General features: G+C 39.3%; 2 protein-coding genes and 1 long non-coding RNA gene across 4 annotated transcripts in view; 2 read left to right on the plus strand and 1 right to left on the minus strand.

The window, feature by feature from the left end:
- The first annotated feature begins 302 nt into the window (after window positions 1–302).
- On the plus strand, window positions 303–2593 carry LOC136249287 (uncharacterized). The gene is made up of 6 exons (XR_010698142.1): window positions 303–1466; window positions 1519–1992; window positions 2051–2123; window positions 2181–2247; window positions 2297–2371; window positions 2415–2593. It is a non-coding gene; the product is annotated as an uncharacterized lncRNA (long non-coding RNA).
- An 11467-nt stretch (window positions 2594–14060) lies between these two features.
- The window catches only part of LOC136260452 (uncharacterized), a 61085-nt gene continuing 50309 nt past the window's right edge, over window positions 14061–24836 (plus strand). For both annotated transcript variants that reach the window (XM_066054182.1, XM_066054191.1), the window contains exons 1-6: window positions 14061–14151; window positions 21846–21938; window positions 22923–23261; window positions 23458–23853; window positions 23912–24202; window positions 24490–24828. In XM_066054182.1, coding sequence (XP_065910254.1) covers window positions 21857–21938; window positions 22923–23261; window positions 23458–23853; window positions 23912–24202; window positions 24490–24828 — 1447 coding nt within the window. In that variant the 5' untranslated portion in view covers window positions 14061–14151; window positions 21846–21856. The remainder of the gene's footprint in view (window positions 14152–21845; window positions 21939–22922; window positions 23262–23457; window positions 23854–23911; window positions 24203–24489; window positions 24829–24836) is intronic.
- Window positions 17703–20645, minus strand: LOC136240246 (uncharacterized). Its single transcript, XM_066031212.1, has 4 exons — window positions 20194–20645; window positions 19390–20068; window positions 18480–18771; window positions 17703–18373 (listed from the first exon to the last, which is right to left on the minus strand). Exons 1-4 carry the CDS (start codon window positions 20643–20645, stop codon window positions 17703–17705), a joined length of 2094 nt encoding a protein of 697 aa, XP_065887284.1.

Below are 24836 nucleotides of genomic sequence, written 5' to 3' on the forward strand. Positions count from 1 at the left end.
TTCATTCATTTCAGATTTCATTAGGTTGTGAAATCTATAGAAACCAAATACTGTAAAACAAGATCACTATATGGTTCATTGTTGCTGGACCTTGCAAGGATTCTTGGTTGATCTTGTAACCGTTGAAGTTTTTGCCAGAAACCTTAACCAAACTTACTGTAGCAATGTATGCCATCTACCCATGAATAAAATATGTTGCATTTTTAAAAAAATATTAAGACTTTACAGCGCAAGTGCTGAAGGTCTGTAGGACTCCTGGTCCTATGCAGCCTGTTTAAAATTGTGACAGAAAGTATGTTTGAAAAGATGTAGAAAGGAGAAAAATCCATGACTGGACCTGGGCAGCATTGAACCTGCAACCATTCGATTAATGCTCGAACGCTTACAGGAGTCTGCCAGGCGGTCAGGATGTCCTCTCCTTGTTAATTTCACGTATATGTATCCATAGGAACTGTAGAGACTCAGAGGGCTACAATACATGCATCTGAAAAATAAACAGGCACTGATTCAGTTGGCTACCAGCTCAAACCTACACCAGTGTTGTAAAGGAACTTACCATATTGACAGACTTTTGTTTCTTTTGTTCAGATAATGAACTACTTTCATACCCACTATTATAGTTTTTAGTAGGTTAAAAGCCATCATGCTTGGTTTGGCACCTTGGCAGGCATTTTATTAGTAATTGGGGCACAGCTGAGATCATTAATTAATGCCCTGTCTTAGTGACCAAACCTCGGCCTCTGCATTTCAACCTATGTACTAAAGAAAGTCAAGAAACAGTGAGTAATATAACCTACATTGTCTTATTTAACATAATATTTCAGAATACAGTCCAGTGTGTGTGTAATAAGAATGCTTCCATTTTATTCCTGGATACATGCACATGTACATAAATGTATCCAATTTAAGAAGTGCTGTTACAACACATGATTCCATTACAATCACTTGGGATGTTACAACTAACCCATACTGTGGAGATGTGTCTTGTATTGCAACTATAACTGGATCAGCACAATGGCCTACCATTGATCAACATCACAGAACTGCATTGTTCTCCGATTTGAGTAATAGTACAACCTACAGTGTACATTATCACACTGACTGCTACTAATAAAGCTGGTGACAGGATTACATTAAGTGGACAACCTCAGTCAAGTGGATCAGGTGTGTGTGTGTGTGTGTGTGCGTGCGTGCGTGCGTGCGTGCGTGCGTGCGTGCGTGTGTGTGTGTGAGGCAGCATAGCCAAGTGGCTAGAGCACTGGCCTGGTAATTGAAAGGTTCCACGTTTGATACACTAACCAAACTAAATTATAAATGCATGAACAACAAACTTGGTAAATCAGTAAGTGATATAGCATAAAGTAAATATGTACATTTGAAGAAAGAGAAGATATCATCCCAAAAGCTGCATAAACACTTTCACTTTTGAGAAACAAAGCAAGACATTTCATGTGTTGTCCAAAAATGTAAGAAGCAAAATTAAATTGTGCTGTAGTATACTACTTATGATTAATACAGATATTCTTAGTATTATTCTCATCAAGCAAAAAGACAATACCTGAAATTCATTAATTCAACAGAAGTTTTGTAGTGGAGTATTAATGATGATGATTTTGATTAAGTCTCACAAAAAGCTACTAGTTTTATGAAAAAGTGGAAATATCTGGTTTGCATAACAGTTAGCAAGTGAGCTACTACAATGTTAATTGTCTCATATTAGCATTCATGTAAATTATGTACACCATGATTACGGAAAGTAAGCAATGTTGTACAGAATTGGAAGAATACAGTATATCAGGTACATATGCATGATTAAAATGTGTATAGGGCAGCTACTGTATGGTAACAAGCAATTTCCGTGGCTGTGTACATCAAAGTATCCAAAGCATCTTGTCTGTTCTGTATGAAATTAAGGAAAGAAAGTACAGTCAGGCAGAAAACAAATTATTAATTAATATAGAAAAAGAGACGTATTATTGGTGAGTTATTAAGGTACGTTATATGTTGATGTGCTGTTGAGTGCAGTGACTTTTGATTCCTAAAATTTTAGTTAGTATCATTTCCATATGGGGTTAAATGATTGACAACTACCAGCTAATGGACTACATGTACTGGTAATATAGGTATGTATGTTAAAATATTTAATGCCATGTCAATTGCCAATCAACATTATGTAACAGTGTTCATATTTTGGAGAGTCGACTTTATTCATGTGAATACAGGATAGCTTATTTTGACTATGACTTGGTAAGTGAGTTATGTTGCACAATACATGTATCTGCTAAACCTGATGTAGTAGTAGATGTGATAAGAATAAAAAAAGATTTGTGAAAACGTTGCAAGAAATGAACTGAACAGTATGTGCACTAAAGTAAGCCTCAATCTACAATACAGTATGTGATTCCACAATGTAGCCCTGAAGTGTTTCAACAAGGACGAAAGGAACTTATGATTAAAGATTGATGAACTTTTACTTGTAAATGCACTGTTTACTATGTATATTGATCCATGTACAGTAGTTTCAATGCATAATTATTGAACAATCAAAAAACCACTTAGCATCATCATTATTGTGTCAGTGAAACATATTAATATCCACTGTATTTTTTGCTTATTTTCATGTAAAAGTTAAAATCATGTGAAGATTTTTACTAAATGCAGTTTTGTTTGCGCTTAGAAAGTGTTATTAATGCTAGTCTCTGCAGGTAGATATGTGTGTGTTTCACAGCAGGTCAGACAATGTACAAGTGGAATAAATGTCTAAAAGCTTAATAACTGCAGTTGTGTAGTAGGGATCATGGAGGTTTGGGCTTTCCTTGCCAAAAACCACCACTTTTGTTTACCAGTATTGGTTGGGCATAATCAAATCCTAACATGGGCCCCACACACATTCAACAAGTTCCTATGAAATTTTAACAGAATTTTTTGTTGATTGACTGATGCTTTCAGCCAAGTATAATTTGACTGGTTAAAGCTAAAGGCTAATCATAGTTTAACATCACATTTAAGCCCGAGATCTTTTTTTGCCAATTGTAGAAGATACAGAATCATCCATGAATTTCCATAGCAAGTGAACTGATTGCAGAAGTGCAACATAGCTGAAGGCCAGTTCACTTTTCACTCAGTGGTTGTGTAATTAATAATTACTATAATATGCTTGATGACAATCTTTCTCTTTATGTGGTAAACATTGCTTCACCAGTCAAAAGTAATTATATTGCAAAAGTAAACAAATAAGCATAAACAGTTATCAGTTTAACAATTGAGTAATGAGGTACCCTTAATCCCATTCCTTGCCATTTTATTAGAGATAGTGCTGTAGCTAAAGAGAATAGGTGTGTTGAGACAAGTTAATGGTGACGCACATACTTCAGACTACAATATTTTTGTGCATACATGAACTACAATAATTATTATAACTTGTACTGATGGTATTGTTGTCAAAATGTGCAATTGAAGTAAGCTGACAAATTAAAATGGTGTGTTTGGGTTCTTCATCAGGTATGACTACTCCTTCACCTGCTGCAGCATTGTTGTCATATTTCTCAGCACTTGTGCCCAGCATATAGTCCTAGTAAAAAATAACTCAATTGCTCACTTAGAAGTTGTAATAACTGACTGTCAGCCTGTCATTGTTGTTGAAGTGTTGATAACTCCTACCAGCTAGTTAAATTTTCATTTGTTCTGCAAAAGCTGTTGATGTATATATAATCTAAACCAAAGCAGCCAAACTGTAAAAAAGAATGCGGCTCCAAAAAGGCCAGGATGAAAAAAGATGTGAAATCCAAGGTGGCGGCAAAGAAATGACTGAGATGGTAGGTTAATGGCAAAAATTTTAATTACGACAATTCAGGTGAATTTGCGTTGCCTCCTCCACTAGGATTCAGCACCAAATTCGTCGTAATTAAAATTTTTGCCATTAACCTACCATCACAGCCATTCTTGGCTGCCACCTTGGATTTCACATCTTTTTTCATCCTGGCCCTTTTTGGGGGCCGCAATCTTTTTTTACAGCTTGGCTGTTTTGGTTTAGATATCACTTCTTTTTGTATTGCAAGCCACAAAGCCAGCCATTAACTGGCTTTGGTGCTTCCTTCTAACTTTTTTTATCTTTTCTGTAGAAATATGGGAACAAAGGAAGAAATGTTGTGTACAGTTTTTGCCTGATTAAAAATATTTGTATATTTAACAATGAAAGATGATTTTGTTTCCAACACATATTTCTACAGGGTGATTTGTTTGTAGCTGATCCCTATAAGGTAACTTGTATCCAGCTGATATCTCTACAGGGTGACATGTTTGTAGCTGATCTCTCTACATGATGGTTTGTTTGTAGCTGAACTCTCTACAAGGTAACTTCTTCTAGCTGATCTCTCTACAGGGTGACTTGTTTGTAGCTGAACTCTCTACATGATGGTTTCTTTGTAGCTGAACTCTCTAAAAGGTAACTTCTTCTATCTGATCTTTCTACAGGGTGATTTATTTGTAGCTGAATTCTCTACAGGGTGGTTTGTTTGCAGCTGAACTCTCTACATGGTGGTTTCTTTGTAGCTGAACTCTCTGCAAGGTGACTTCTTGTAGCTGAACTCTCTACACAGTGATTTGTTTGTAGCTGAACTCTTTACAAGATGATTTGTTTCTAGCTGATCTCTCTTTAGGGTAACTTGTTTGTAGCTGAACTCTCTACAGGATGGTTTCTTTGTAGCTGATCTCTCTACAGGGTGACTTGTTTATAGCTGAACTCTCTACAAGGTGATTTGTTTGCAGCTGAACTCTCTACAGGGTGGTTTTTTTATAACTGAACTCTAAAAGGTGACTTCTTCTAGCTTATCTCTCTACAGGACGATTTGTTTGTAGCTGAATTCTCTACAGGATGATTTGTTTGCAGCTGAACTCTCTACAGGGTAGTTTTTTATAACTGAACTCTACAAGGTGACTTCTTCTAGCTTATCTCTCTACAGGACGATTTGTGTGTAGCTGAATTCTCTACAGGATGATTTGTTTGCAGCTGAACTCTCTACATGATGGTTTCTTTGTAGCTAAACTCTATGCAGGGTGTTGTGGTTGTAGCTGAACTCTCTACAGGATGGTTTCTTTGTAGCTGAACTCTCTGCAAGGCGATTTCTTCTAGTTGATCTCTCTACAATGTAACTTCTTGTAGCTGATCTCTCTACTGGGTGACTTGTATCTAGTTGTACACTCTACAAGGTGATTTGTTTGTAGCTGAATACTCTACAGGATATTTTTGTAGCCAAACTCTCTGCAGGGTGATTTGTTTGTAGTTGAACTATCTACAGGGTGGTTTCTTTGTAGCTGATGTCACTACAGGTGACTGTTTCTAGCTGAACTCTCTACAGGGTGATTTTTTTCTAGCTGAACTCTCTCCAGTGTGATCACTTCACAGCTGAACCCTCTACAAAGTGGTTTCTTCTATCTGATCTCTCTACAGTGTGATTTGTTTGTAGCTGAACTCTCTACAAGGTGACGTTTTCTAGCTGAGCTTTCTCTTATTTCTAGTTGATCTCTCTACAGAGTAACTTGTTAGTAAAGCTGAAGTCTTTATATGGTGGATTTTGGTTGCTAAACTCTCTGAATGAAGACTTGTTTGTAGCAGAATTTCTACAGAGTGAATTGCTTGTAGCTAAACTCTCTACAGGGTACATGACTTGTTTATAGCTGAACTCTCTTCAGTGTTACTTGTATAATGTTCTGAATCACTACAGCAATATATTTGTAGCTGAACTCTCTATAGGGTGATTTGCTTCTTGCTGAACTGTCTATAAGATTAACTGTTTGCAGCTGAATTCCCTACAGAATAACTTGTAATGTACTAGAATTCTATAATGGAGTAAATAAATTAGCCGAATGCTCTATTAGGGTGACTGTTCTATTAGAGTATCTCGATCTCGCGTTTGCTACACGGAGTTGGCTTTCGAATCATAATTCAGTGGTTTGTAATCCGATTCTTCTGTACGACTGCAAGGACTTTCTATGAAGATTATTCCAGCTATACACCGATTTTTAACTCATTGCTCTAAGCGGTTTGCCTAGTAGGAGTGAAAACTAATAGTTTTTTTATTCATAAAAATCGATCGCGTAATTGTGACACAGGTTGGGTTTTGTGTCATATCTCCATGGTTTTTATCTCGATTCTTTTCAAACTACCAAAAGGCACTCCTACTATGGTTACTCCATCTACATAGCAATTTTCAACTCATTCCTTGAAGCGGTTTACCCTGTAGGCGTGACAACATATCGATCTTGTTTTACGCGAATAATCGGTCATAACTCCCGAACCATTCATCGGATTTGCAACAAATTTGATGCTAGGATTCGCCTTTGGACTCCCTTCCTGTGTGCCAAATTTCAAAGCGATCGGAGTACGCGTTCGCGTTTCATAGCAATTTTTGCAAGCGTGCGAAAACATGAAGAAAAAAAAACGAAAAAAAATCGAAACTTTGGCAGCTCGTATCTAGGAAATGGCTGGAGCGATTTCCTTCACATTTGGTATGTAGACTCCCCTGGATGGCGGGAAACTCTGTAGCAACTTTGGTTCCAATCGGATAAGGCATCACCTAGATACAAAAGTGTGGAAATGACGTTTTTTTCTTCCTGTCAATTACCCACAGTGTGGCGCGCCGGCTTCTTGGGCCGCACTACACACTATCGTGTGTCTTTATCATTATGATAAATATTGAAAAAAGGTTCAGAAAAAGGAAGTGGCTAGTCACTTACGCTTCTGACTGTTGTACCATCTTCCACAATTTTTCTGCTACTTTTTCATGCCAGCAGCCTTGAACCGAGTGACACTAAGCTCTTTCTTCACCTCTGTTAGCTAGCTCATCTTTCCTTTGCAGTTGTTGTGTTCTTCTTTACCATGCATACTAGTAATATATATTTAGATAGCTTCAACAACAGCAGAGTTTGACAGTGTAATAGATTTCCTCACATGGATATAGTTGTAAAATGGGCACGGGTGATTTGCCTTATATGCATATTATACCCATGCAAAGCCCAAGGGCTGTGGGCATACAGATTCTGTACATGTGATCCAGTAGAGTTTATATTGAACGACAACTTATCCAACTAACAGTACTAGACTAGTACTGTTAGTGGGATAAGTTGTTATTCATTATAAACTCTGCTGGATCACATGTACAGAACAGGGGTAGAGAAATGGGGGGGGGGGGGGGGGGGGGGGCAGAAGGAGGAACTGATCCCCCACTTTTACAAGTGGAGGATCAGTGCCCCCTCACTTTTTCCAATACTCAGTTGCCAAAATAAAACAACTGTTGTAGTAATTAGCCAACTTACTCTGCCTTGATGTACTAGAGTTTGTGCTAAAGGTTATGCAAGCATGGAATACTGCATGAGTCAGTGCTGGGAATGCACGAGATCGAGATACTCTAATAGAGTAGTCACCTAACTACTCTAATAGAACATTCAGTGGAATCATATGAGTTGGTTCTGCTATGCAATTAATTCAATCTATCTCCATTAACACAGTATATTGATACGTAGTCAAGAGCATAAGAGCATGAGTCTGTCTAAAATGCCTTCATTTACTACTGTATCTACAGTATCTTAATGATAGTTATTGTTATAATATTATAGGATTATTGTGCATGTACCACTGAAAATACTCTCAGATTGAATCTCAAGCATTCAAATCTCAAAATTTTCCTGTGGGGGCATGCTCAAGATCCCCCCAGTATCAGAAAACTTTGCATGTTGGTATGCTTCGGCAGCTTTGCTTACTAAGGTACAGTAATTCATGATTTTAAAACACTGTGTGACTTACAGCCACCCACATAATTTGCCCCCCACTTTTGAGTACTGTTCTCCACCCCTGGTACAGACAGAATACTGTCCCAACTTTTTATCACCACAAAATGAAATTTGCCTTAATGTACAATGCATAAGTTCTTCACTATTGCTAACATTGATTGTCCTATATTTACAAATATTCATGCACAAAATTAAATCTATTTTCTGAACTTTAAAACTCCATTATTTCTTTTTAATTGGATTAATTGTCAAAGATTTTCACTCAGTGAAACTACAGCTCAGTTTTGATATAAAGAGAAACATTATCAGTACAATTAGTCACATGTTGTTTGCTGGTATGTTAAATGTGTGGAAAATTAAACACACTGTTTCGCAAACAAATCCGGTCACATACTGTATGCATATGCAGTAAAAACCCTCTTAAAACTTTGACAGTCTAGACTAGATTACTCAGTGTTGTCTGAAATCTAATTATAGTTATGGTTGTTGTCCATTATGTTTTCATTCAGTTCGATTGTAAGATGGATACCATTGGGGAATTATTTTTCCTAAAGTATACCTCTAAATTGAAGACAACGTTAACCTCATAGTGTTGAGTGTTCAATCAGTAAAAAAATTATGTTAAAATAGTAACAAAGTGCATGAGAAGTTGTAACCAAGCGAAGATGAACTTGTTATAAATATCTAATCCAAAACAGCCAAGCTGTAAAAAACAGTGCGGCCCTCAAAAAGGCTATGGTGAAAAAAGATGTGAAATCCAAGGTGGCGGCCAAGAAATGGCTGTGATGGTAGGTTAATGGTAAAAATTTTAATAACGACAATTCAGGTGAATTTTGTACCAAGACCAAGTGGCACCAAATTCATCTGAATTGTCGTTATTAAAATTTTTACCATTAACCTACCATCACAGCCATTTCTTGGCCGCCACCTTGGATTTCACATCTTTTTTCACCATAGCCTTTTTGAGGGCCACACTGTTTTTACAGCTTGGCTGTTTTGGATTAGATATCACTTCTTTTTGTATTTGTATTCTCAAAGTCGGCCTATGGCCGGCTTTGGGACTTTTTTAACATATCTTTTTTTCTTTACCACAGGAAGAAGAAAAGATGAAACAGGTGTACTTTAAATATTTATTTTATCAGTAAATGTACAAATTATATATATAATACATATATTTATTGCAGGACTCTCCATGGTGGTTTCTTTGTAACTGAACTCTCTACAAGGTAACTTCTTCTAGCTGATCTTTCTAGCTGATCTTTCTACAGGGTGATTTGTTTGTAGCTGAATTCTCTACATGGTGGTTTCTTTGTAACTGAACTCTCTACAAGGTAACTCCTTCTAGCTGATCTTTCTAGCTGATCTTTCTACAGGGTGATTTGTTTGTAGCTGAACTATCTACAAGATAACTTCTTCTAGCTGATCTCTCCACAGGGTGATTTGTTTGTAGCTGAATTCTGTATAGGTGATTTGTTTGCAGCTGAGCTTTTTACAGAATGGTTTCTTTGTAGTTGAACTCTCTACAAGGTAACTTCTTCTAGCTGATGTCTCTACTAGGTCACTAGTTTGTAGCTGAACTATCTACAAGGTAATATCTTCTAGCTGATCTCTCTACAGGGTGATTTGTTTGTAGCTGAATTCTGTACAGGTGATTTGTTTGCAGCTGAGCTCTTTACAGAATGGTTTCTTTGTAGCTGAACTCTCTACAAGGTAACTTTTCTAGCTGATGTCTCTACAAGGTCACTACTTTGTAGCTGAACTCTCTACATGGTGGTTTCTTTGTAACTGAACTTTCTACAAGGTGACTTCTTCTAGCTGAACTCTCTAAATGATGGTTTCTTTGTAGCTGAACTCTCTACAAGTTAACTTCTTCTAGCTGATCTCTCTACAGGGTGATTTGTTTTTAGCTGAACTATCTACAAGATAACTTCTTCTAGCTGATCTCTCTACATGGTGATTTGTTTGTAGCTGAATTCTGTATAGGTGATTTGTTTGCAGCTGAGTTCTTTAAATAATGGTTTCTTTGTAGCTGATCTCTATGCAGGTTACTTGTTTCTAGCTGATCTCTTGAATTCTCTTCAGGGTGACTGCTCTATTAGGATGACTGCTCTATTAGAGTATCTCGATTTCGCACTTGCTGCACCAAGTTGGATTTCGTGTTATAACTCCGTGGCTTTAAGTCTGATTCTTCTACACCATTGATGAGCCTTTCTAAGATGATTACTCCATCTGTACAACGATTTTCAAAGCATTACCCGAAGCGGTTTATCTGGTAGGCGTGGCAAGCAGTCGTTTTTTTAATTAGCTAATCTCGATTGCGTAATTGTTACACACTGTTGGTTTTTTTGTTGTATCTCCATGTTTTTTAACTCGATTTCTTTCAAACCACAAAAGATTTGAGGTTCAATAGTTAACCTATTCACCCACCGATTTTCAGCTTCTTCCCATACGCGGTTTACCCTGTAGGCGTGACAACATATTGGTGTTATTTTTCGTGAATAATCGCTCATAACTCATTGCCTGTTCATCGTATTCCAGCCAAAGTTGGTACCGAGATGCGCCTTTATATCTCCCTTCTGTGTGCCAAATTTTAAGGCAATCGGATGTGGCGTTCGCGTTTTATAGCAGTTTTTGTAAGTGTGCGACGAGAAAAAGAAAAATAAGAAGAAAAAAAAGGTGGGGACTATTCTACGGAACGGAACGGAACGGAATGATGGACTAAACTGCGGAACGGAATGCTTTCTCAGATTGAAGCTTGCAGCTTACCATTGCTGTACAAGTTATCAGTGGCACTTCCAGCAGGTAATCAAACGTACCCCATAAAAGATAAAACGAATTTAAGGATCGATTGTGGGTTCTTGTTGGTTGTCATTAGTAACGAAGTACTAATTGTGGGAATAGCTGACTCAGTGATTTCATCTTCAGAAATATCAAGTAGGGAACTTAATGCATGACTTTTTTTTACTAGTGTGTGAATTATTTTTACTTACTTGACTTTAGAATGTACAGTCTGAGGCCCAGCCTTTCTAATCGGCATAAATGAGTATGTGTATAGCTACACTACAAAGGAAACAAGTATGGTGACAAGCTGAATCAACTCAGTCTAAGTAGAATCTAAAGGAATTTTGTGCAGTGTGTGAGGAGCAAACATTCAGATACCTCAAGGAGGCTATATTGTGTGAACATCAATGATTCATTAACAGAATAGTGGACTATTGTCAGATATCTCAGCCTGAGTACTGAGTTGAATTCTGGATGGGGTCTATTTTACAGAATGGAGTGCTTTCTGAATCAACTTGCAGCTTGGCTAGCTGCTATCATTGCTGAAATTGCATTTTATCAGTGGAACCTCCAGGAAAATGGAATAGGATAATTATAAAACATTAATTAAGTGATTGTTTAGGTAATCATGACTTTATTCAGTCTAATAAACAGAATATATGGTTGATTGAGTGAGGTATCACTTTCAGAATGTTCAGACGACCAGTGATGAGATGCATGGATTCATCGAATTTTTGTTGTGGTTGGAGACATTAAATATCCAAAAGCAAACTGACTGTATAATATTAATTCACTTTCTTTATATTTTCTCAATTTTGAGCCTGTATACAAATAATTGAATTTTCCTTGTCAATAGAAATCCTAGAATAAGATGGGAGAGAAACTTATCTTTGTTTACCTACACTGTACAACCAAGAGTTCGTAATACTGATTTGTATGGGGGAGAGTGTCTAACTCTCAGTATGGCCTGTACAAACACCCTGTGTAAAGTTCACCTTTCATCAAATCAACACCTTTACTGGGGGATAGAAAACTGTTGATTAGAGTTGCTGAAGAAGGTAAAGCCTTTGTTCTGAAATAAGGCCGAGGTGTTACTTTAAGTAGGGTGTTTGGTGAATGCATTCAAGTTAGACACTCCCCACCTTATTATGAAATCTTGGTACAACTTCAAAGGAAATGAAGAAAGCATACAGATGAATCAATAAAATCACTACAGTAAGGTGAATTACAGACTAGTGAGATCTTGTTAATTAATGACAGTGGTTGGAGATTAAGTGTGGTAGCTTCTTGCTCTTGAATATGTTACAAAGTGGAAGTACAAATCAAAATAGGATATCAATTTCATTATGAAAAATTTGTATACATAAATAATCTAGCATTACTATTTCATTTGTCCTCCACTTAAACATGCTACAACAGTACTAGTGTCAGTAAATTGGCAGTGAGTCTACCTTGAAATCTCAACTCTAGAGTAGATCCAACACAGGACAGCCCGCACTGTAACAAATACATGTGATCCCATTGTAATTTCATGGACCAGCTGGACTGGGAATCACTTGAAAATAGACGAACAAATTTAACCTGTTTTGTTTGAAGTGAAGCATGTGAAATGTTACACTTAAGAAATCCTAGGATTCTTAGGTGGTATGTAATTAATGTCAGTGTTCCATTTCAGGTCTGACTAGATACATTGAAATTACACACACATCCTGGTCCAAATCACGTTTGCCTGGTGGCTACGGGCATGGTTTTACATGCGGTTTATAATAGAAATTTGGCTGATCTTGGAGTTTTGACATTTAGCCTGATTCAAGGCTAGCAGTCAGACACATCCTTGAATTGTGCAACAGATAAAATCAGCTCACTATTGAATACGGCATTAGTCCACTGCACCAGCTGTTAATATATAAATAACTCCATGCATACACTTCAGTGATGTTTGCAGAATATACCCTCCTTGCGGTCTGCCAAAATATTTGCTCCTCACACACTGCACAAAATTCTTCAAGTTTTAATTCAGCTGGCTCTTTCCTGTTACCAGTATCTTCCTGCTTGCTTTATTTATACACTGACTTATGACTTGAAAGACCGGCCCAGACTGTTTTTGTAAAGTCTAAATAAGAAAAACAGCTCACATAAAGTTCCCTTCCGTATGGATGAACATCACTGATACAGCTCATCCCACAATAATACTTCGTTACTAATGACAACCAACAAAAACCCACAATCGATCCGTTAATTCTTTTTATCTTATGTTTAACCACCCACTGGAGATGCCACTGCTAACTTATAAGGGAAGTTTCAGCAATGGTAAGTTGCAAGCTTCAGTTTGAGAAAGCGTTCCGTTCCGTGGTTTAGTCCATCATTCCGTTCCGTTCCGTTCCGTTCCGTTCCGTAGAATAGTCCCCACCAAAAAAAACTAAGAAACTGAGCCAATTTTTGAAGTCGCATATCTCGGGAACGCGTGAAGCGATTTCGCTCAAATTTGGAATGTGGAGTGCTGCAGTTGTAGGGCATGTCCACAGCAAAAATCGTCTTGTTTCATCTAGGGAGCACAGAGCTACGAAGGTGCAAAAATTGCGTTTTCTTTCTTCCTGTCAATATACTCACGGGTGTTACGCGCCGGCTTCTTGGGCCGCACGATACACTACCGTGTGTCTTGATAATGTAGTTGGTGGAGGGCAGCTAGGTCCATCACCAAGCTAGGCTCCCCCCTAAATAAGGCCACTCCAAATAAATTCTCTGTTTCCCGTCCACGCCCGCATCTAGTTACTGTCAGCTTTAAATATTCCATTATTCCCTTATTATTTTCCGGTTATTCTTGCATACTGACAGGCTCAGTAAAAGCCATCTTGGAACAGGATCAGTTCACGTGTCAGCAGAGCTATCAAGTCGGCACAAACTTCACGTTTGTGCTATTTTTGCAACTTAAAAAGGAATGAACAAACTTAAGCATGCTTTTATGCAGCTTTTTATAGTTGTGCCAGGCAAATAATGGCTTGAAAAGCTGCCAATCTCATAATGAAATAATGGAAATGGACCGCCCGCCCGCCCGCATGCAAATATACTTGAGTCCAGGACGGGAAACAGAGAATTTATTTGGAGTGGTCTAAGGTGTCTCCTCCCTCCTGGATGAGTACCACATAAATTACTACAAACTTGAAAATCTGAGGAGCCAACCTACAAATTTCATGATGTAATTTGGCATGGAATGATCCATCAGCATTTACATAATGCTAATGTGACTGAAGGAACAATAATTTATGATTTATTGGGTAGAGCTAACTTTAAGAGTAACACTCATCAGATAGTTGCACAGCATTTGCTACCTAGGTCTACAACAGTAAAATGCAAAGTACAAGAACAATGGCACAGTTGAAAAGCAGTACTAGTAGCTATTTTTATACTGAGCAGTCTTCCCTGGGAAAAAAATACAATCATATAGCATTATTTTAACAACCCCACCCATAGATACATCTGTGCCGCAAACTGTAAACTACCGTATCATGTGACCAATATTACTGACTGAGTGATTGTCTCAAACTGCGTACCAAAGAGTTCGTTAGACAGTTGTGGATGGATGTAAGTTTCTACTGTAGACTTTAGTAGTATTGTTCTAGTGCTCTGAATCCAAAATCAATTGGGACGGGTGGTGCACAAGCGGTATGTTTGATGTATGGGTGTGTCCAACTCCATTACTGAGTGCCGTGCATGGCGATAGGCTTTGAGCGAGGCTCAGTTTGAGCAACACGCATTCATTTCAGTGAGCAAAACCTGGACAATTGAGCTAAATGTACCAGACTGGATACTGGACAGTCAGTATTTTGCTTGACCACGCTAGCTAACTACATTCAGAGATGCATGGATGCAGGGTTTAACAAGGGGGTGCTCCACGGCTTTGTTTTTGATTTATCTGCTTTACCAGTTAGGCACTGGAGGGCGAACACTGAAGGATAATCCTGTACGAGGTGCATACCACGGCATATAGCAACTGCGCTGAAAATATTTTACAGCTGTAGTTTCAGGACAGAAATTTTTGGATGTAGAGCGGTTTTATGCACAAATATCTAATAAATCATCACACTATCTAAGTGGTCTGCATTGACAAAAGCTGTACGAATCAGTGACAGTCATGAGTAGTTCAGTTATAAGCTTTCATGTACGTAGAATGAGCCATGCATTTCAATCATTTGGAAAAAAAAACTAGCGGGTTAAATATACGTACTTGTTGCAAGTTGTCATCATATACTCAGCAACTGTGGATGATTCTTAATAAGTGTTACATGTGCAGGTGACTGTACAATGATTATATGTGACTGAATTTGACAAAACCCGGCTTCAACGTACAAAGCTTCGTTAGGAGATATGGCGATTTTAAGTAATCATTGTGTAATAACTTCCCAGTGCCTACAGCTGTGCAAACACAATTTGCACCAAGTATGCATCTATTTACTAGCTATTACTGAGTGGGTGTATACATTTCTGATACCCAAAATTAGCCCTGTTTTGGGCAGCTTTTCTCGAGCAGGTAATAATATCACAGGTGGTAGTAATAGGGTGGGAGGGTGGGGGGCGGTGGGTGGGCTTATTATAGGGGTATAAAATGAAGCAAGAAGACGATTGGAATCCAGAGGCCAAGTTTGGGCTCTCCATGGCCCTAAAATCACTCCAAATTGACTGAGAACACTATTGGCGAGCTCTCTGTGAAGTCCCAGCTCACTACACACCATTATCACAAAGCCATGGCCATTCAATGGCACCAATCTCCCACTCGTGGCTTTGACAGGGTCGGAAGAAAGCTGTCACAGAAACCAGACTTGCCAGTCCTGAAGGAAGTACAGTGTGGAATATGATAGTGTATTAGGCCAGCAATCCATTTCTGGTAAAAACGTAAGTTTGATTTTGTGTGTGTGTAAGCCTTGTTATGTGAAATCTGGTCACATATATACATATATATTTTTTTGTGGGAGAGCACATGCCCCCTGTGCCCCCCTCCCTCATCCTCCACTGCTATGGCTGCAGACCTTTTTAACTCTTCGTGCTTTTTGAGGCTGCACAGTTGTGCATGAGAGAGTTAGAACAGGTATATTGCAAACAATCATCTAGCTAGCTACAGTAGGCCTCTCCTATATACAACTACTGCATTAATTTTTAGCTAGCATCATAGCTATGCCATTTTCTCATTTACTTAACTGAGGAGACTGTACTATTAAACGGAGAATGGCGTATTGAAAGATAACTACAGTATACAAGGTTTTAGCTACATTCAGAAAAGTTCACAGACTATGGCCCATAAGTTTGTGATTCACTGGCATATAGAATTAGCCATGGCAAGTCCTTTTGTTACATTCTTGTGACAAGTTGGCTACAAGTATATTTGTATGTATGTATAGCTAGTCTACTCTGTAGAGGCATCTGACACAATCTGATTAACATAACACATATTGCAGACACTACCTGGTGTTAAATAACTTAGACAATAATTAGTACTGGAATTACATGAATGTAGGTGTCCCTTACTTACTTTATAACAAAAATATGTCGTGTGATTCTAGAAAATTTGCTCCAACTTAAAGGCAGAAAAGCCCATCAGAGGCAGGTTCCATTATGAGTCATTTTCATTACAGCTATTATTTTTAGCGAAAGGCAAGTAATAAATTGTTTCATAGTTAAATCTTACCACTCTAAGTCTATACTGAAAGATTTTGTGCATTATTGAAGAGTTGTAAAGTCAGAATAGCTTAATTGGTAATTATTGTTTTAGAGGTGTAAACGTCACAGCAGCAACGACACAAGCGATTTCTTATAAGCAATGATACACGAGGTCACACTTACAATCTCACATGATAGGGGGGCAATTATTTGAATGCAATAACTATGGTGTGTCAGTAATGCTATTACATACCTCCCCCCTTAAAACAAACATTTACAATTAAACAGTGTTGTGCATGTGCATGAAAAATGAGTGTGTGTTTGGTCAATATCCATAATAATCAACTGGTCTAACAACTAATCCACTTCTAGTGGTAACAGGCTGTCCAGACTGAGGAGCTGCTGGGGGCTCCCGTTGAGGGGCAGATGCTGGATGATCATCACAATAATACTCAAATAATGGTGGACTCCACTGTCCCCCAGAATGCTCATCTGTTAGATCAGGTCTCAAAAGTGGTCTTAGCCTGTTGACATGAACGATCCATTTCTTATTGTTCATCTCTATTCTTATGTTCAGTGGTCCTTTTAACTCTCTCACTGTCCAGGGTCCAGTCCAACGTGGATCTAGTTTTCCTTTGGTGGGATTGTCCAGAAGAACTTCTTGGCCAACTTGTAATCTCACTGGTTCATTACTACAATAGCTTAGCTGCTGTCTGGTTGCTGCTTCCACAGTGTTAGACTCCACTAATTCTCTCAGTTCTATAAGCTTTCCCTGTGGGTGGGAGCTGTAGTTCTGTGGGTCTCGGTGTGAGACTATACTTGCTGTTGGGAGGTTCGGTGGTGGTGGGTTTGACCCAAATAGAATCTCATACGGGGAGAGGCCGGTTGTTGCATGTTTTGTTGTTCTATATAGGTACAAGAGTAGCTGTAGATGTTCCTCCCAGTTCCCCTCTCTATCTACCAGGCCACGAAGCATATTTAATATGGATTGGTTCATCCGTTCAACAAGCCCGTCACCCATTGGGTGATATGGTGTTGTTCGGGACTTGGTAATGCCAAAGGCCTTGCACAGTTCACTGAGTATCTGGCTCTCAAAATTTCTGCCTTGGTCAGAATGTAGTCTCTGGGGAGGCCCAAACAGTGTGAACACCTGATCCTTAAGGGCCTGGACTATCTTGTTGGATGTTTGGTCAGACAGGGGCACAGCAAATGGCCACTTGGAAAAATAGTCTTACACCACAAGCATATACTGGTTTCCCTGACGTGACATTGGCACTTTGAGAATGTCAACTGCCACTAGTTCCCATGGCCTACTAGCTACTACTGGCTGAAGTGGAGCTTGTCGAAAGGCAGTTGCCTTAGCGCGTTGGCATGTGACACAGTGACTACAGTAGGTATTGACACCTTTACCCATTCCCACCCAATAGATTGCTTCTGACAGTCATTCCATGGTCCTATCGGTACCCTGGTGGCCAGCATTGTCATGGGCATTCTTCAGAAGTTGTTTCCGCATAGATGCTGGTGCAACTAGAAGCAGTTTCTCTTCGTGCATTGTTGGAGTCTTCACTTTGTGGTACAGTATAGACTGATGTAGAGTGAGCTGAGACCAGAATTGATGGAATCTCTTTAAAGGAAATTTCCTCCAGTTCCCAGTGAGTGATGGTTTCTCTTTGCATGACATCTGCTGTATGGAGTATTGGGTCTGACTTCTGAGCTGCTGCAATCATTGTGTGGTCTAGGTCCCTGCCAATGGCTACCATTGTGATGGGTCTCCAAGAGAGTGCATCTGTATGTTGGTTCTGTGATCCCTGATGGTACACAATGGAGAAGTCAAATCCACACAGCTGTAGGGCCCATCTCTCTAATTTCTGTGAACATGCATGGCTGGATCGCTTTGATTGTAGCCACTCTAAAGGCTTGTGGTCTGTTTTGATGACAAAGTGAGCATCAACAAGATAATGCCGTAACTTCTGAGTTGCCCAGACAATTGCTAAACACTTGTTCTCAGTGGTAGAGTTGTTTCTCTTCGTCTTAGTTAAAGTGTGGCTGGCATATTCAACAACTGCGCCTCTGGCTGTGGAAAGGACCACACCCAGGCCCGTGTCTGATGCATCAGTGGTAAGCACAAAAGTGTCATGTTGTTTGGGGTAATCTAGTATGGGGGGTTAGTTAATGCATGTTTCAATCAAAGCGATTGAAACATGCATTAGACACGGTATGTTGGTGTGTGTTCTCCCATCTAAACGGGGAATTTTTGCCTGTGAGTTCAGTTAAGGGGCTAACAGTGTCAGCAAAATTGTGTACAAAGCGGTGGTAGAAGTTCACTAAACCAAGGAAGGAGCGGAGGTCCTTGGTAGTCTTTGGCACAGGCCAGGTGGAAATGGTCTTGGTCTTCTCTGGGGAGGGGGCTACTCCATCAGCTGAATAGTCAAATCCAAGATTGGTGGTGTTATTCTTCCCAAAAAAGCACTCTGAGCCACGAAGAGTGAAGCTAGCAGCTGACAATTGGCCGAGGACTCTTGAGATATTGGATGTGTGTGACCATGTCATCTGAAAATACGATACAGTCATCCACATAATTGTCAATGCAATCCTTACAGTCCTGCAGGATGTTGTCAAGGCCTCTCTGGCAGGTCTGAGTAGCACCCGTTAAACCATAGGGCATCCTGATAAATTCCCAGAGTCCATAACCTGGCCCAGGACAAAATGCAGTCTTCTCTACTGACTGTGGCTCCATAGGAAACTGCCAATAGGCACTATGAAGGTCTAGTTTAGAAAAAACCTTTTTACCAGCTAGTTTCTGTTGGGGGCCTTCAGCACAGGGGACTGGGTATGAGTCTTTCTTTGTGACACTATTTAGCTGGACGTAGTCTATACATATTCGGATTTCTCCGGAGGGTTTTGGGTACATATGTGACCGGATTTGCGAAAAGGTACCTTTTCCACACATTTGACATACCAGCAAACAAAATGATGTAACACTTGATGCCTTATACTGATTAACTTTCTCTTAGTATCAAAATGTAGCCAGATACTGTAGCTACATTCATTGAAAATTTCAAGCAATTATATGCCATGATCAAAATTTTATGAAGCTTTAAAGTTCAAAAAATGGGTCAAAATTTGTGTGTGAAAAAGGTACCTTTTCGCAAATCCGGTCACATATACAGCAGGAGCACACCATGGGGTAGCACTAGGTTGTATGATTCCTTCATGGGCCATCTCCTGGAGCTGCTGGTGAACTTGTTCAGTGTAGTGGAATGGGATTGGGTGGGGTGGAACTTTGATGGGTAGTGCATTACCCGTGTCGATGACGTGCTGTGTGACATTTGTACGACCCAATTCGAGTGAAAACAGGGACTTAAATTCTTCAAGTGTGGGTTTGAGGGCAGGGTGGATGTCGGTAGAGATGTCTAGTGTTGGTATGCTGGTCTGTATGCATGATGTGGGGATTGCCTGGGGACATTCATCATCAACAGTGATCTTGTGCAGGGGCCGAGGTATTGTGTGTGGAGGGTTTTCCCATGCAGGTTGCAGCTGCAAGATCTCTTCAGGGTTTTGACTGTGGTAAAATGTGCACTGTTTGAAGTCAAGTACATAGCCATGTCTCATCAAAAAATTGCAGCCAAGTATTACTGGCGTGGATAGGTGGTCCACAACTACAAATTTGTGTTCAGTAGAAAACTTTCCCAGGCCAATTGTCATAATAGCTACTCCACAAGGCATGATATCTCTCCCATCTGCATTGACTAATCTGACTGTGTGTATTGGTTCAATCACTGTGTGATAAGCATAGGGCTTGGAAATAACTGAACAAGATGCCCCTGAGTCCAGCAGTATTACTGTTCTGCAATCATTGAGTGAACCATGTGTATGTGCTGCCCTTTTTGTATGTAGATTGTGTGTGATTGTAAGGACATAGTGCGCAAGTGTGTTCGTGTGTGGTGCATGTGTAGTTGTGTGAGCACTCACCGGCCTCCGGGGATGCCCCCTGCTTGAGGGATCTGGGCACCCCCTTGTCCATTTCCCTGATTCTTGCAGTCCCTGGCCACATGTCCTGTCATCCCACAGTTAAAACACTGAATTGTCCTTCTTGAGTAGCAGTTCCTAGCCAAGTGTCCAGGTCTGCCACAACTGAAACACCGTCTAGGTGGTTGAGTGGATTTAGTCAAGTGGCTGCTGAGGGCAGCTAGTTGCTCTGTCATTTGTAGTAGTGACTGCTCCACTTTGTCCAAGCGGTTCCTTTCTTCAGTTCTTACAGAGTTGAGAGGATCGGTGCTGCTGTTCCAACTGTATATAAGTTGGAGCTCTCGTGCCTTGACAATGGTGGCAGAATAGTTGGCCTGAGGCTGAAGCTTTAATTGGAATGCCATGTTGTCAGGTAGTGAATTGATCAGATGAAAGTAAAGCTCCGCCTCATGCATTTCAGCCGGAAGTCCTGGTCGAGTAACTTCTCTAGATCTCTGGCCAACTCATCAATACTCTCCACTCCTTCGCGAAGACGTCTATGGGATAACTGGTCTCGGGCAGCTAGCCAGTGTTCGTCCGTATCGGGATCCAGCCGGTTGAGGATGGCCTTCTTTAACTTGGCATAAGTTTCCTTATCAGCATCTCTAAGCGACTCGTAAATTGCCCACGACCGACCTTGGAGAAATGTTGGGAGATGTAGTAGCTGTTTCGTGGCATCCCACTCGTTGGCAGCAGACAAATTTCAAATCTCCTAAACCACGATCTCGCATCATTGTGCTGCAGGGGCTCAGGGAGACAAATGCTACTCACGGCCATCTTGTTCTGGGTTTCAGCACCAATCTAAACTTCACAGCAGCAACGACACAAGTGATTTCTTAACAGCAATGATACACGAGGTCAAACTTAAAATCTCACGTGATAGAGGGGCAATTATTCGAATACAATAACTATTGTGTGTCAGTAATGCTATTACAGAGGTACTTAACATGTTCAATGCTTGGAGAGGCAATTTGTATTGGAGAGAAGTGGTTTGCATATATAGTTTGATCACTAGAAGTTGCTATCTCTTTAAATACACCTCATTTTAGACCTAATTTTTGCTTACAGTTTTAATTTTTTCAATTTAAAGAAAGCTGACTGGTTTCTGGAAACCGGTGAAATCCCCTTTAAACCACGTCTGGTTCCAGCCACAAAAGAGGATACAGGAAACCAATTGGACCAAAAATGTTAAAAGTTGAATTGTATGTTATTACAGCAGGAGTTAAATTTCTTAAGCGAAGCTAGGATGAGTGTCAATAACTCAGGCTTCTATCCAAGCAAAAGGCTTGCAGGAATGCAGGTACTTTATTGTACTATATGGCTTTATGTATGGCTTCAGTGATAGGCCAAAATTTGCCAATGATGTCTTCCTATATAGAGATTTTTTTACTGTATTAGCTGTTTGTAATAAACGCTTCTTTTTAGGTCAAAGGTAGGAATTAAGTACCTTAGCTTGCTGGACTATACTGCAAACACTGTTGTCAAGCAGCATACTGTAGCTGAAAATTTTGCCATTATTGTGCTGAAAGCAGTGTGGTTGTCTAAAAATTGATTATTTCATATACCTTGTCAAGAATAGTCTATTTAGCGTCCTAAATTTGTTTGTCCAATTTTAGTTTTCAGCAAGATGCTAAACAGAGATGTTAGTGTGATTGGAACAGTGTATTTCAGTTTGATGTTAGTAAACAGTTGTGCTGCACAAGGTGGAGGTACGTTGGTATTTGAGTAGTTAGAAAATAATAGTTAGAAAATATATGCAGAGTATTCTTTAATATGGAGTCTTATGGAAGAACTGACTATGAGATACAATGAAATAAAGAAGTTACAAATATGTGACCCAGTCTGCGAAAAGGGGTATTATAGCCTTTCCAAATTGTCAAGTTTGACTAATCATAACTCCTCATGTTTTCAACCTATCACCTTCATATTACACCAAATCATAGTGCCATGTTAGGGGTATAAGTGAACTAAATTTCAGGTGATACCACATTCACAAGTCAAGTTATAGGTTGCCAAGTACATGCAATTGAAAATGCTATAAGACCCCTCTTCGTAGACCAGGTCACATATATCAGCAAGCATAATAGTAACTCTGTCTTAGTGTTTATACTTTTATTAGTGGGGATTCCCTTTGGTAATGTTGTGACTAAGTGGTTATGTTATATTTAAACCCCACCATCAGTAGGACATTGTATTGATAATAAAGATATCTTACAAGTGCAGGTTTAAGTTGCTTTTATCCCACACTTTGAAGTACATAACTCTCAAACAATGTGACAATTGCTGAATTACAGTGTTATCATAAGTACTTTCTATATCATGCCTTCTTAATTTTTGCTGTGCTTTTAGTTTTAGGATATAATATGGTTTCATGTTGCCTTTGATCCTACTAAATGTGTAAATCAACTTGTCTTTGATATTTATGATACTTCCCTACTGGGGTTTAACTTCTATTCCCTGTTTAACTACCATATACACATAATTTTTTACTTTGATGTAAGGCTTCACTGCTTCAGTGGGATAGAAATCATACACTGTAGCCCTGTGAATTGGGTAGTCTACCATACAGTATTTAGCAAGTTTTTATTTACAAAGCCAACAGAAAGCCTCTACATGCTACAGGGTTATATCATCATTCTGTGTATATACTCTATTTTAATATTATTTGTTATTTGTACACACTACTACTGTAGTTCCTAGAGTTGTCATATTACGTCGTCCAGCTGGTATTCTAGTTGATGAGTCAGCTAACACATTTGACTATCCCATATTGGGAAGTATCAACTTGACATGTATAGCAACATCAAATGATGGATCGACATTTATGGTGACCAACTACAAGTGGAACACTGCAGGGTGTTACACTAATCCTGCTTACAATAGTGGTAATCCAACATGTTTTCCACATGGTCGAACAACACAATGTGTAACTGAAAATGAACTAACTGCAAAGGATGCAGGCATCTTTAGCTGTACTGTAACCATTGCTGGTGTTGAATATACTAGTAATTCACTAACAATTCGTATATCAGGTATATATGTACTGTACTGAATGTGTATATATATGTAAGTATGTAGTGTAGTGCATGTGTGTACAGCATTTGTATGTACTATGTAGGTATGTGCATGCATCTGTGTGTGTGTGTGTGTGTGTGTGTGTGTGTGTGTGTGTGTGTGTGTGTGTAGTTACTTATGTATCGTATAATTATGTCCTTGCTTAATAATTAGGGATTACAATGACTGGAGTATCACAGGATGGTGGTGAACAAATTGGTAGTAGTAATGAACTACCTAACAACTTAGTTGTTACTGTACCTACACTCAGTTTGTTTGGCCTGATTGCTCGTTGTATAACTGGACTGGCACCTCCTGGTATTGACAACACTGTACTGGGTGGATGGTACTTCAATGGGACTAAAGTACCTCTTGGATATTGTAATAGTGGGCCTGTAGTTCAAGCACATTCTGCAAATATTAGCATTGATGACTTTGCTGGAATAATCAACTTACATCTATGTGAAGCGTCTTTGTCTACTGCTACAGAAGGTGTTTACTCATGTACCATGATGAACAGCTCAATGATGAACCAGACAATGAGGGTGGGTGTGTATTTTGGTGGAAGAAGTGAGTTACTTTAAAACCTTAATAAAATACAGTATCTATCCTTTGTCTCTCTACACAGCTGCTCCACTCATAGACCCTCCATCATCATCTACCATGACAGTTGTCACTGGTTCTTCCATCACACTGTCCTGTACTTCACGAGGTTCTCCCCCAGACACATTCACATGGAGAAAGGATAGTGGTCCAATAGTACAGTCCACTAGTATCATTAGAGTGTCTCATACTAATACTATTGCAGTGTTCCGTGCTGACTACACCATTGATAGTGTTACTACAAATGATAGTGGTATATACACATGTACTGTGACTAACCCCATTGGAAGTAGCAGTGGGACCGTTAGTTTTACTGGTATGTATTAATATGTAATTGTACATTGTCAACTACACCTAACTATACATACAGTACGCTGTCATTGTGATTGCGCAGCACTTAATGTCTATGGTTCTATGTTCTATCATAGTGGAACTTAACCTTTACAAAACCCAACGTGGTTACATTTATCATATTAATACACAATTTAAAAACTGTCGATACAGAATTTGCACCTGTAAAAATAAGAAATACTTGTACAAGTAGTCTTTTCAGTGACTCCATATTGTACATTTGCGCTAAATAACCTGCTTCTTGTTTTATAGTTGTTGCTGTAACCATAGTGGGTAATCCAGCTGGTACACCAGTTAGTGGATCAACTAACACATTTGACTTTCCCATATTGAGTAGTGTCACCCTGACATGTATAGTGACATCAAGTAATGGATTAATGTTGGATGTAACTAACTACCAGTGGAACACTACTGGATGTTACACCACTGTTGATCGTAATAGTGGTAATCCAACATGTTTTCCAGATGGCCAAACAACACAAAGTGTGACAGGAAGTGATCTGACTGCAGAAGATGCTGGTATCATCTCTTGTACTGTGACAATTGGTGGTGATGTCTATACTAGTATACCACTAACACTTCGTATATCAGGTACCATG

Source organism: Dysidea avara, chromosome 1 (genome assembly GCF_963678975.1).
Source record: "Dysidea avara chromosome 1, odDysAvar1.4, whole genome shotgun sequence".
NCBI classification, from domain to species: domain Eukaryota; kingdom Metazoa; phylum Porifera; class Demospongiae; order Dictyoceratida; family Dysideidae; genus Dysidea; species Dysidea avara.

Bases quoted from the DNA above. Each gene is read 5' to 3' on its own strand.
- LOC136240246 (XM_066031212.1), bottom strand. From the start codon at position 20,645: ATGCATGAGGCGGAGCTTTACTTTCATCTGATCAATTCACTACCTGAC. The intron at 20,069-20,193 runs GTGAGTGCTCAC...CAATGATTGCAG, and splicing joins GGGGGCATCCCCGGAGGCCG to AACAGTAATACTGCTGGACT. The intron at 18,772-19,389 runs GTATATGTGACC...TCGTATTTTCAG, and splicing joins CCCCATGGTGTGCTCCTGCT to ATGACATGGTCACACACATC.